At 37.3% G+C, this 12,500-nt stretch overlaps 1 protein-coding gene across 2 annotated transcripts in view; it reads right to left on the reverse strand.

The window, feature by feature from the left end:
• LOC138014151 (uncharacterized) overlaps window positions 1–12,500 on the reverse strand; it is a 25,070-nt gene that overhangs the window by 10,684 nt on the left and 1,886 nt on the right. For both annotated transcript variants that reach the window (XM_068861187.1, XM_068861253.1), the window contains exon 2: window positions 3,856–3,931. In XM_068861187.1, coding sequence (XP_068717288.1) covers window positions 3,856–3,931 — 76 coding nt within the window. The remainder of the gene's footprint in view (window positions 1–3,855; window positions 3,932–12,500) is intronic.

The raw sequence follows: 12,500 nt of genomic DNA on the forward strand, positions 1-12,500 counted from the left end.
CCAGGCGAGACGACGAGCATCCCTCCCCTTTTTATATGGCATATCGCGACGTTGCACCAAAGAGAAAATTCGTCGATGTCCCTAATTCATCTTGCTGGCCTTGGGAATTGTTGTCATCTGCACTGACTTAATCACTACATTCATCAAATTCTTGCTGGCCTTCATCAGAGTGACTAGCTTCCTCACTCATTTCATGCTCGTTCAGATCTTCATGGGGTCCTTCATCTTCATCCACTCCGCACCAACTCGGGCATCATTCGACACGCGTGATCCCCTACCGTGACATAACTGGCTATAGAGTGTTTTCATGCGACGTCTTCAGAAATTGAGCTCTATTATCACTCAAACGTTTTCTTTTGTTTCGGAGGAAAAACAAGGTTACTGATCACGTGAGTGAAAGTCCCCTATGGGACCTTACATTCTATTTATCAGGCCCTAGTACAACCTCATTTCAACTACTGCAATATTGTTTGGGGAAACTGTTGAGTAACTTTGCAGGACAAACTGCGAAAACTACAAAACAGAGCAGCCAGTGTCCTATGACACTGATGTCAACAATTTATTTGAACTCTTGAGATGGAAATCCCTAGTCTCTCAAAGGCAAATTGAAAGAGCAACAATGGTATTTAAGTCCCTACAGGGACTAGCACCCGAGTATCTCTGCTCGAAATTTGTCCATCGCGATTCTGGTAATTGTTTGAGAGGCTCTGTGAATAAGGTAAATGTTCCGCAACCGCGCACAAACTACTACAGAAAATAGCTTTAGCTACAGTGGCGCAGTTTTGTGGAACAGTTTGCCATTAGAACTAAGGAAAGCAGCGTCCCTCAGTCAATTCAAATGACTGATTAAAGAGGTTATCTAAGCCATTATTCTAAACACGGCATTCATGGAAAGCAGCTTTTATTGTATGATATTGAGTAAGATAGTTAATGTAGTTTACATAGTTTTATCTATAGTTGGTTTTCAATTTTTAATTGTACATATGGTTTTTATATTGCTGATGAATTGTACCGTGATTAAATAAAAATTAAATAAATAAATAAAAAGTACTCTATTCGAGATCAATTTCCGCTCAAATTTAAGAGAAACCGGAACCCAAATAGGACAAAATAGGAAAACCTAAAAAGCACATCGGATAACAAAACCGAAAAACCGCTCATATTTTTTATAAAAACCGAAAACCAAATGCTAAAAAACGAAAAATCCGCAAACCGCAATGAACACCAAAACCGAAAAACCGAAGTCTTTTGGCACAAAAACCGAAAACCCGATCTAAAAAATAGCCAAAACCGCAAAACCGAAAATCCCAATGTCCCCCTCATTTACCTTACGACCAATGAGAAGGTGAGAAATATATTCGAACGAGAGATGCTAACAAGTGCTCTCAAGTGCGCGGAACAATAGAAATAGCTCAGAAAGGCATGAAGCATCACACACACACAATGAACCTTATTGTATTCACATCATCGTAAACTATCACTCCATGTAAATCAATTCACTTCGAGTGCATGAAAGTAAATTCAAGGTATTGTTTTCAAAACTAACCTCACGTTGTAATTTTTTACTTTAGTCATGTGAACAAACCCTAAGGCGAATTAGTCTCCTTGAAAATAAGCATGCCTTGATAATTACGAAATACAATGCAAATTTGGTTTTCAAATTAAACTTTTGATGCTTGAACCACTGCCCTATTTCAACTGGTTGCCTCCCGCCAGTTGGGGTTCTTAATAATGTTTCTGTTAAGTTTGAATTGTTACTTTCACCTTGTTAACAGTGGAGTGCCTGTAAACTATCTTGATAGGTAAGTGCACTTCCACTATAAACAAAGCATTTACATTTTTACATTTGATACAAATTTAAATGAAAAATAACACTTTTACCGATCTTTTTCAGAATACTTCGTTCTCTTTGAACCATTCAATTATATTTCACTAAAATAAAACGCATTTTGCAAAAGTGCAAAACTTTATTCTTTGTGTACTTGTCCACATTGTGAATATCCCAGAAAGCACCACAAAACAGGTGCAAATGTGTTTATTTACCGGCGAGGGACGTCGGACAAAATACAAAATACGTTGCGAAAAAAAACCAAACAAACAAACAACTTAACTTTTAAAATCGTGTGGTGACCCCTATTTTTCATCATATAAAACTGAACTTTGAGGCCCATTGAAGTCGGGGCTAATTTTTTGTGCCGTTAAAAATTGATAAAGGGCGCTTTCTAACGACTACAGGTGGATAAATAATAAATGATTATTAATTTGACTGCTTAACCAAATAATTGTGACTCAGCGCACGTAATTAAACACAACAATCGGAATTTTTTAACAAACTGAAAAGCATTTAGCAAAGAGTTGGCCCTAATTTTTTCATCATATATATGTTATTTGTTGCTGTTTCTCTGAAAGTTTTGCAATTACCTACTTAGAAAAAATTCCTAAGTGTCTTGTCTCGATAGAAATCTTTTTCCCAGTTAATATTGCAATGAATATACTTATTAACAGCTTCCTTGCAACTTTGTATACATAGTTACTAATAGTCTAAATAAAAAAACGTTTTCGGAATTTTTATTGCCATGTTCATACAACGAACTCTAAGGTGCAAAACTCGATGTCCTTTAAATTCAAATCAAAGTCTCTCTTCACTTTACACAAGTGGATAAATAATAATTATTAATTGGACTGCTTAACTAAATACCATTTACTCAGCCCACGTAATCAAACACAGCAGCTAGCTGAGCGTGGACATCGTCCAAGTTCCCCTATCTAAAAGTCATCGCATGCCAAATCTCAGATCCTTAGCTCTCAATCTCACGCAGATACTGCCGGTTGATCATTTCGTGAGAACTCAGTGTATGACTGATGTTTCACTGGCTGCGCAGTACGCACAGTTCAAAAAATACGAATGTGCGTCAGCATTGCCCAGATGCCCTAATCTCAACGTTTTCGCATGCGAAATTTCAGATCTATAGCTCACACGTGAAATGATCACTGATGCTATGGTTACATATAAAAATCGCGTCTTTGGATGCCTTTCATAAAATGATGTAGTATTTCATTGGTATTTATATAATAAATAGAATATTACATGGCCGCTTGGAGAAACGAAATTTATCTTCTCGTGTTGAAAAATATTTTACTCGTTCGCTGCGCTCACTCGTGAAGTATTTTTCAACACTCGAAGATAGATTTCATATCTCCGCGCGGCCATGTAATATCCTCTATATCTTACAGTGAGGAACCAATCCCTTTATTTACTAAGTTAAGTTAGGTTACTGTGTAACTCAAGAATTCCGAGTCTTCAAAGTGCAACGAAACTAGTAAAAAGAACATAATTAACTGAAGAGACAAGGACAGAGAAAAACTCTCCACCCTGGTCAGAGTTTTTCTCTGTCCTTGTGTGGGCCCATTTCCATCAGTAGGGCTAACGCTCACATGTTCATATGGGATAGAAATCTAGCACTTCACGTTACACTACACTCTCTTCAGTTAATTATGTTTAAAATATAAGTGCTACACGGCCAACGTTTGTATAAACGTAACCTTTCCTTGTAGTAAAAAGAACAGATTGACTTCCCAGGGTTCCATATTCACTAATAGTCACACTGGCTTTAAAACAGTGGGGTCCTAGGCTGGTTTGATGATGGCATGTGATGCACTGTTCAATAATCGAGTCGAGCAGGAGTGTCGCAGTAACATAACCTGCGAGTTTATTTTTATTGGACGGCTTCAAAAGCGTTCGACAAAAAGCGTGTCCCTCTGGAGTTTGGAAAATGGTGCAAAATATGAGGAAGATCTTGCCATACAAGAAAAGCAAACGGCGCCTCAATACTATTCTTTTCTGACCAATCTCACCTGTTGCGAAATGATATTATGAAGTCTTGTCAAACTGCCCATCTTATGTATGTTACCCTTTTTGAACGACTTATAGCTAAAAGAAAGGAAAAAAGACATCTTTCAGCTACTTTCCTTAATGCTTTAAGAGTGAAGTAACAACAACAACAACAGGAATAGTTTGGTTATCATCACTTTGTCGGGGATAATATTGGGGCGCATTTTGAGGGCTAAAATGGAGAATTTGGCGGGCTAAAACGCTGACATTAACCACTGAAAAGTATGAAATTGTGTAGGCGTAGACACAAATATCCGGATATTTTTTAGATATTTAGAAGATATTGGGATGTTTAGAAAATCTCAAGATATTTAGAAAAAAAATTTTAATATTTAGAATTTTTAGAGAAAAACTATTTTAGTCACGTTTTTCCCCCTGCAAAATAGAGAAAGAAAGCAATTCTTAAGTTAAATGCTACTTTATACCGACACAAAATTTCAAATAAAATTAACAAATGCAGCAAAAATGCAGCAAGAATGCAGCAGTATTCTTCATTTGTAATAATATATTTCAACGCTGCGAGTAAACAATCGATACCTTTTCTTATGACTTTCTTGGAGACTTCAGGGGAATGAAATCCAAGGATGGATTGAATTAAAATTGTTTAGAGTTTTGTTGTATTCCTTACAAGGCCACCGTTGAATTTCCTGTATTGCCCTATACTTTGTTAGGTTTTTGGAAATAAAGGCAGATATTTCAAGAATTTCCAAAAACATATGTAGGCGATTTCCCGTGATATTTGTGTCTTGGCCTAAAACTGTGCAATTGTGCAATTAATTTCAACACTTTCAAATAAGCTTTATGGAACTTTCCTTTCATCTCATGTAATTTATGAAAACTCAAATGGCAGGATTTTGAAATTCCAAGCCAGCTTCGCCAGATGGTACATTTTTATTGAGGAAAATTAAAGCCATTGAAACACTCGAGTGATTGTTCAGATTGTTTTGTTGTCTTTTTTTTTTGGTTTTTAAGCTCTCCAAAGTGATAATAATAGTAATGCAGATTATGTTCTTGGGCTTAAATATGTTTTGGGCCCTTTTCAGGGCTGATCACTTTAACCCTCGCCTAACTGTTCGGGCTAAAATGAGTCCGAGCCACCTAAAACATATTTATGCCCACGAACATAATCTCTATTGTTTTATTAATACTTCGGCTACCACAAATCTCCTATAGTTCAGCGGTAGAGTACCCTAAGTAGTCATTGGAAGGTCGAAGGTTCCACTTCGGTTGTCATGAGAGAAAAAATTAACAGTTTTATTTATCGTGAAGCTCGATATAAAGATTCAGGTTAAAAAAATGCGATCCAAGTTAAAGTTAAAATTTCATTACGGTTTAAATATTCTTCAGCTTACACAGGAAAGATTTGCAATACAGTTGTCGAGTTTATTTTCTCCCTCAAACGCAGAAGTCTTAATAATTTTCCCCTTCCTAGCGCTTAACAGTAGCATATGATTAATGAGATTGACAAAACTGGCTGGCGATGACGATGATGACTATTTGGCGATGCTATTGATACACTATATAATTAATAGATAGATCCGTCCTCAAAGCTGTAGATATATTTCACATTTTCGGTGTTTTATCATCTTCATCCTTCACAATTAATTAGTAATAGTGTTAATGAGTTTTGTCGCGGTGTAATTTGTGTGATCATGAAGAGAGGAGAACGTCGATAATTTTAAAAGACGTTAGGAAATCAGAATCTGAGAATCGAATATACCTTCGGAAAGATATATTTCTAAAGGAAATGAAAAAACTACCAAAATACAAATACCTAGAGATAAAAGTCGACTAGATGAGGGACAGGAAATGCACTTTCTACTGTTTCAGTGATAACTAGAGTCGGCCACTCGAAACTCCAGCCCTTTTCACGCCTTTTTTGCACTAGCAATAGAAGTTTCAATTTTAATCTTCATTGAGAAAGTTTAGCAATACCACTAAGGAGGATTTTTCTGTTTGGAGTTCCCTTCTCCTTGGCGAATTGCCAACTAAGGCTCAAGAGCTCCACCTACCATTTTTCACGTTATTGTAACCTTAAAGAGATGGCTTTGGATTTGCTGGCATTTGCCAAAGGTGCTACCCCAGAGTGTGGTGGGAGGGATTATCCAAATGCCAGTGGCAGGCTAAGGAACCAACCTGTCCTATTCCAGTGCACAGAAGTACAGAATTCCATGAAAAGACAATGTAATGAAAAACAAAAATGGAAGGTTGTGATTTTACAGTGCAAGCAGACACAACCAACATACCCGACATTGTAGTGCTGGAAAGGAAAGAGAGACAGTGCTGCATAATAGGTGTTGCATGTCCCAATGAAAAACAAGTGTGTAAAAAGGAACAAAGAAAAGTTGAAATAATCAGTACCTTAAGAAGAAGGTTATAATATAAGAGGATCTGGAATTGTAAAAGAGTAACCAACATACCAAGGCCTCTTTTCATACCAGTCAACATTGGGGAGCCTGGGACAATAAATAACAAATTCAGGATAGTAGTAAAGTAAAGAAAATAGACTTGGATGACAGTACTTTCATTACTTCAGATAGCTTGCTTGTTGGGAACAGCAAAGGGTCTTAAGAAAAACCCTAGACACCTAAGTGTATAGGTCACAGTATGATGTTTAGATTGAGGACCACTTTACTATATTAATTAAAGTGAAATTTTGAAGTCCTCTCAATTACCTGGACAATTTAAGCATACATTTATTTAATGCTACTCTGTATGAGACAGCGGAAGGACGTAATGAACGGCATCTCCTGGAAGGGCAAGATCACGAATGAGGAAATCCCTAGTCGTGCCGGGCTACCGCCCATGAAAGACATTCTCATTGACAAAAATCTTAGGTGGCTTGCACACTTACATAGAATGGACAAACACAGACTCCCAAAACAGCTGTTGTACTCACAGCTCTGTCAAAGTGGTCGAAACAGAGGGAGACCAAGACTAAGATTCAAAGATGTGGCAAAGAGGAATACAGTGAATTGTTAAGAGATTGATCAGAGTTGTCAAGATAAGGCAGCAATTAGAGCTGTGTGGGGGAGCATCTTCAAGCCAAAACCAAAACCATCGATCATTCCTCGTTGTAGAACGACTGACTGCAAGAGAGAGAGAGTCGACTCTGTTATTAAGTATAACTAGCAGTATTTTTTGCATTCATCAGTGTCTTCTCTCAACTCAGGGGGAAGAAGTGCATAGCAGACAGACAGACAGACAGACTAGTAACAGACTAGTACAGCTGCTGTACTCCCAGCTCTGTCAAAGTGGTCGAAACAGAGAGAGACCAAGACTAAGATTCAAAGATGTGGCAAAGAGGAATACAGTGAATTGTTGAGAGATTGATCAGAGTTGTCAAGATAAGGCAGCAATTAGAGCTGTGTGGGGGAGCATCTTCAAGCCAAAACCAAAACCATCGATCATTCCTCGTTGTAGAACGACTGACTGCAAGAGAGAGAGAGTCGACTCTGTTATTAAGTATAACTAGCAGTATTTTTTGCATTCATCAGTGTCTTCTCTCAACTCAGGGGGAAGAAGTGCATAGCAGACAGACAGACAGACAGACTAGTAACAGACTAGTACAGCTGCTGTACTCCCAGCTCTGTCAAAGTGGTCGAAACAGAGAGAGACCAAGACTAAGATTCAAAGATGTGGTAAAGAGGAATACAGTGAATTGTTGAGAGATTGATCAGAGTTGTCAAGATAAGGCAGCAATTAGAGCTGTGTGGGGGAGCATCTTCAAGCCAAAACCAAAACCATAGATCATTCCTCGTTGTAGAACGACTGACTGCAAGAGAGAGAGAGAGAGAGTCGACTCTGTTATTAAGTATAATTAGCAGTATTTTTTGCATTCATCAATGTCTTCTCTCAACTCAGGAGGAAGAAGTGCATAGCAGACAGACAGACAGACAGACAGACAGACAGACAGCCTTTATTTTAGCACGATGATAATAAAAACTATGCAGCTTATGGGGTCGTGCCATTGGCAGTTTAGTTTGATTTTCAAATTTGTATGGGTAGCAGTGGTTTGGATATAACTCTAGAAAAACGTAGGAAAGGGAAATAGGAAAATTGGACCAGTAAATGAGTGGCTCGCCGTAGGGTGTGTTTGTTTGCTTGTTTTCCTTTTTTTAGGCGTTGTTCACTTGATTCCTAACAGGACAAACAGTTACTAGAATGAAGAAAAACGAGAGACGAAAGAGTGACCCCTCAGTTTGTTAAAGTATTGGTTGGTATGCTGCCCAAGTACGGATTTAGATCGAATAGTGAAGTAATAATGAAGCTTATTATGCCTTAATGAGCCCTATTCCGCGATTCTCTTCTGAACAACTCCCTCCCTTACAGTAGTGCTAAAATCAGTTTAACTAGACTTATCACAGGGATAGATTCGAAGAAAAAAAGCAAAGACAAGGAAAGCAATTTTGTCAGTTCTGTTGAAACCACCTGGGAAAAAGATTTTCAGGAAGAACCAAATTCACGATGCAATGGCGCCGGATCTTAGGGGATATAACAAGTAATGACTTGTGTTATAGACGAGAATGAAGGCTAACTGAAAGGCTAAACAAATATTGCAATTAAAGAAACCTCAGCTGTACAAGCATCCCTCAGTTCTTATTATGTCTTAGGACTATTGGATTTTGCGTAAATCAAAGATAGCTGTGAGTATGCCATAAACATGATTCAAGGAATGTTAATCAAACTGCTACTGAAAAGTGAAAGGGTGTCCAGTCACGTAATCAAGTTTTGACCATTTTTTACCACAAACAAGAATTAAGCACAAATGCAGTTCATTTGGTTCCCAAATGTATATTTCATTTTGAGCAGAACATAAATAAGAATTTGTAAAACACACGGAAAAACAACTTTTTTATATAAATGCATAATTGTTTTGAAATCATTGTATTTGTTGGTCGTGTTTGTGCTTACAAGTTGCATCCCACAATTGTAATCCGAGTATATTGATCGTTGGCTATTGCTCCCTGAGTCATCCACCTTTCCAGTCTCAACAGATCAGTCTCACTGATCACTAGCTCTGGGTTGGAAACTCTTGATCTTAAAAAGGCTACAGGTCGCGATGCAGTACCCGCAAAGGTTCTCCTTGTTTTTTTTAGAGCCTTATCTTTGACTAACATGTTCAACTCTGTTACTTCATTTCATCTCATTTTTGTTATTGTACCTCTGTTCTGGATAACCTGTTTTAGGAAGACTAAACTATCTGTCCATCGATGAAGGTTTTGATGATGATGATGATGATGATGATGACGACAACGGCGACAATGATTTGTATGAAATAATGCTGGTGTTGGTGGTACTAAAGTAACGAAGGCGAGGAGAAAGCTGTCTTTAAATCAAAGAGTTGCAGTGCTATACTCAATTACATTAAGCCATAAAAAACACTGAAAACGAAAAAAAAGGGCAACCATCATGCAGGCTCAGTGTGGTAAACGTGAATCCAAGGTATTCTTCCTGTCAGCTAGGCCAGTGGTCTATTAATACAAGTCCAGCCCATTTCTTTGAAATACTGTGTGTTGGTGCCTACAAGTTGCAACCCAAAATGACTATAGATTTTTGAATAGGCACAAAATCGGAGAAAGTGGGGTCTAATGTCCTTTAATTAAACAAATGCATTGTTGACAAGTGATGGTCTTTACTGTGATATATGATATTAGTCAGTCATAACGATAATGATGACAATTGCCATGACGATGAGAGTGATGATGTTGATGACGATGGTGATTGTGATAACGATGAAGATGTCGGTGCTACTGATATGATGAAGGCAAGAAGAGAGATGTTTTCGATTATTTTGACCGTGGAGGAATGTACAGCCTTAGCAGTGAAAGACAGGGGTACCCTTCACGTCAGTTTGCAAACAGGAGGATTGTTATATGCTTATAGCAAAAATGGTGTGATAAGGAAAGCAATGGCAATAATATATTATGAAGGCTACATTTGTAAAATTAAAGTAAATTAAGCTATCCTTTTGGTCAATTAATACAAGCAGTAAGAAAGATGATATTCAGGTCAAGTAATAAAGTTAAAAACTACAGTGATTACATACTAAGCTCAACTAATTTAGTGTGCATTAATTAATATTAACAGTATATAGCTTGATTCTAATTATTTCTTTTTTGGAAATGTAACTTGATGGTTTTAATATATGGACCTTTGGTTTAGTAACACACGGAAATACTGTATCATTTGCAAAGAGCTGACCAATGGAAACGAGACTGACAATGATACCCAAGATGCAAATAAGGTTTGAGAATGAATAGCCTTTGGTATCTGTTATATTTAAGTAAAAAATTAATTTTTTGGTACACGACAGGTATCTACATGATTAAAAAGTTCAACGTTTGAATTTATTTAAGCGCCTACATTACGAAAATACAACAATGCTTGTTGGCATTCATTGTGACCTCTCTTTTGGCAAGAACAGCTTTTGCAATGTTTGCTTCTATGAAACCTGCACTCCTTGGTTTAGATTCAAGTTCTTTTGAAGTGATTTTCTTTTTTCCGTTCGCGAAGAAATGTCAGAGCAAAATAAGCGAAGTGCAGATTAGTTTATATACCACTAAGTAAGAACTCTTGTTTGCATGCTTCTCCCTTGTCGATAAAGGATTCCCAGAAACGTGGCTCCAACATCTTGGCTCATTTGATAAACACATCGGCTCTGATTCTTCAGTCATTTTTTCGGCATTTAAAAGGGTCTTGCATGCCTATTTTACGTTCAATAAAATGTTGTTTCCAAGAAGTAGTCTTGATGAGATGCATTGAATGGCTTAAAAGTGTTACCAATATTTTAGAGAGTTTTCTCCTCTTAAAGTTATCCTGTGTTGGTCAAAATATGGGCATATTCACAGTTACTTCACCGACTGTGTCAGGGTTTGTTTTTAATTTACAATATTGATTAACAGGTTTCCCTTGCTGGTATATTCATCTGTTTATAGGTGAAGATAAATTTCAAAGTTAATCACTTTGACTTCTGAGAATTGACCATAAGTTTTCCTGAATGGACTTATTAACTTATCACTACTGGACTTTGATTAAACACAGATCAGTGAAATCAGTTTTTAATTGTTATTTCTCATATACCAACGAATACCCGCAGTAAAAGAAAGTAAAAAAGGGATTCTGTGGAATTTATTTTAACAGGGGTCTATTGGTATAATCTGCAATTCAGACTTGCCATCATGGATTAAGAGTATTTTCTTAATAACAACATGGTTTGGATCATGAACAACAGCTTTCTCGGACGGGTTTAAAATTGCGAAAGGGGGAAAGGAGAGAAACTACTGTAACTGATTTGTAATTTCTTTCTTTGACCAAGGATTTGAACCTTCGTTGGGCATAAAGAGGTTTATGTTTTCTTTAATTGTGTTCAGAAACAACTCGACTGTAGTTTGCATTCAGACAAATATGCAGGTGTACTCTGCACCCATCGTGTTTCCGAATTATAATATGTTCAGCGTACAACCGTTAGATTTAGCTTATACGAAGAAATAAAATTATTGATCACAATTTTCAGAGCATGATGATGGTTTAAGCCAGGTCGTAACAAAGTTAAAATCCACTGAAATCAATGAATGTTTCCTATACCTATTGAATGATCTCATTTTGCCCTGCCTTTAGTTGCATACAGTAATAAAATAAGGGATATGGATACTTTGAGAAGAAAGTCGTCCACCACTTAAATCGAATCCTCTAAATGGTTCTCTTTCTGTGTTTCGTTTAGTAGAGGAGAAAAACATAGATATAGAACTTTTAATGTGGACTACTGAGCCATCATGGATATAGCTTTTGCGTACAGCCAATTCCCATATCGGCGTTTGTAACTCACACAAGCGGGTGAAAAGTTGCACTCGATCCCTAAAATACATTTTACAGTCTTATATCACTGTTTAGAAGCAATGTACACGTAGCATATGTGACCTTTGAGCATTCTATATGAAGAAATAGTGTTTTTAAGTTTACGTTCATGACTGAACAGTCTACAGTCAACCCCTTGATTTGTTTACGCTGCGGGCGATCTAATCAATTTCACGTTGTTTCAATGCCTTATTCGACTTTTCTGGCTTTCAGATTAGTAGAGTAACAGTTTAGGTGATTTCATAAGAAGGAAAAATAACTAAAATCAATGGCGCCAACGCCCAAAGTAAAAGAAATACTGACGAAAACAAGGTGAAGTCAAAAAAAGAAACCTACTAGTTCACAGTTACTGTATTGGTTTTCCGGCTAATTGTTTATGTATCGGAAGTTTGTAGTCGACTCTCTCTTGACAGGAAAGCCAGGCTAAAAACAGAACTGATGAATTTTCAGAATTTCAGTACTAACTGCTGCGAATTATCGAATCAGAAAGCTACTTTCACTTTGCAAAATGGAAACCCGACGAGTCGCACTGAGTCCAAGGACGGCTCACGGTGGCCATGTTTCTTACCTGCGGCTTCTCAACGATGAATTCATACTCGAAATCGGACAAAATCGGACTACATGGAAAAAAAATTCTTTTGGTTCAGGCCTGTCAAAGGGAATTTTTTTTTTTTGAGAAAGAGGTTTTGTTTTCTTGAATCTCTTTTTGCTAACCATAAAGTATAATCGAGCCGCACACTGAGGCGTGCCG

The sequence above is a fragment of the Montipora capricornis genome, chromosome 1, assembly GCF_036669925.1.
Source record: "Montipora capricornis isolate CH-2021 chromosome 1, ASM3666992v2, whole genome shotgun sequence".
NCBI classification, from domain to species: domain Eukaryota; kingdom Metazoa; phylum Cnidaria; class Anthozoa; order Scleractinia; family Acroporidae; genus Montipora; species Montipora capricornis.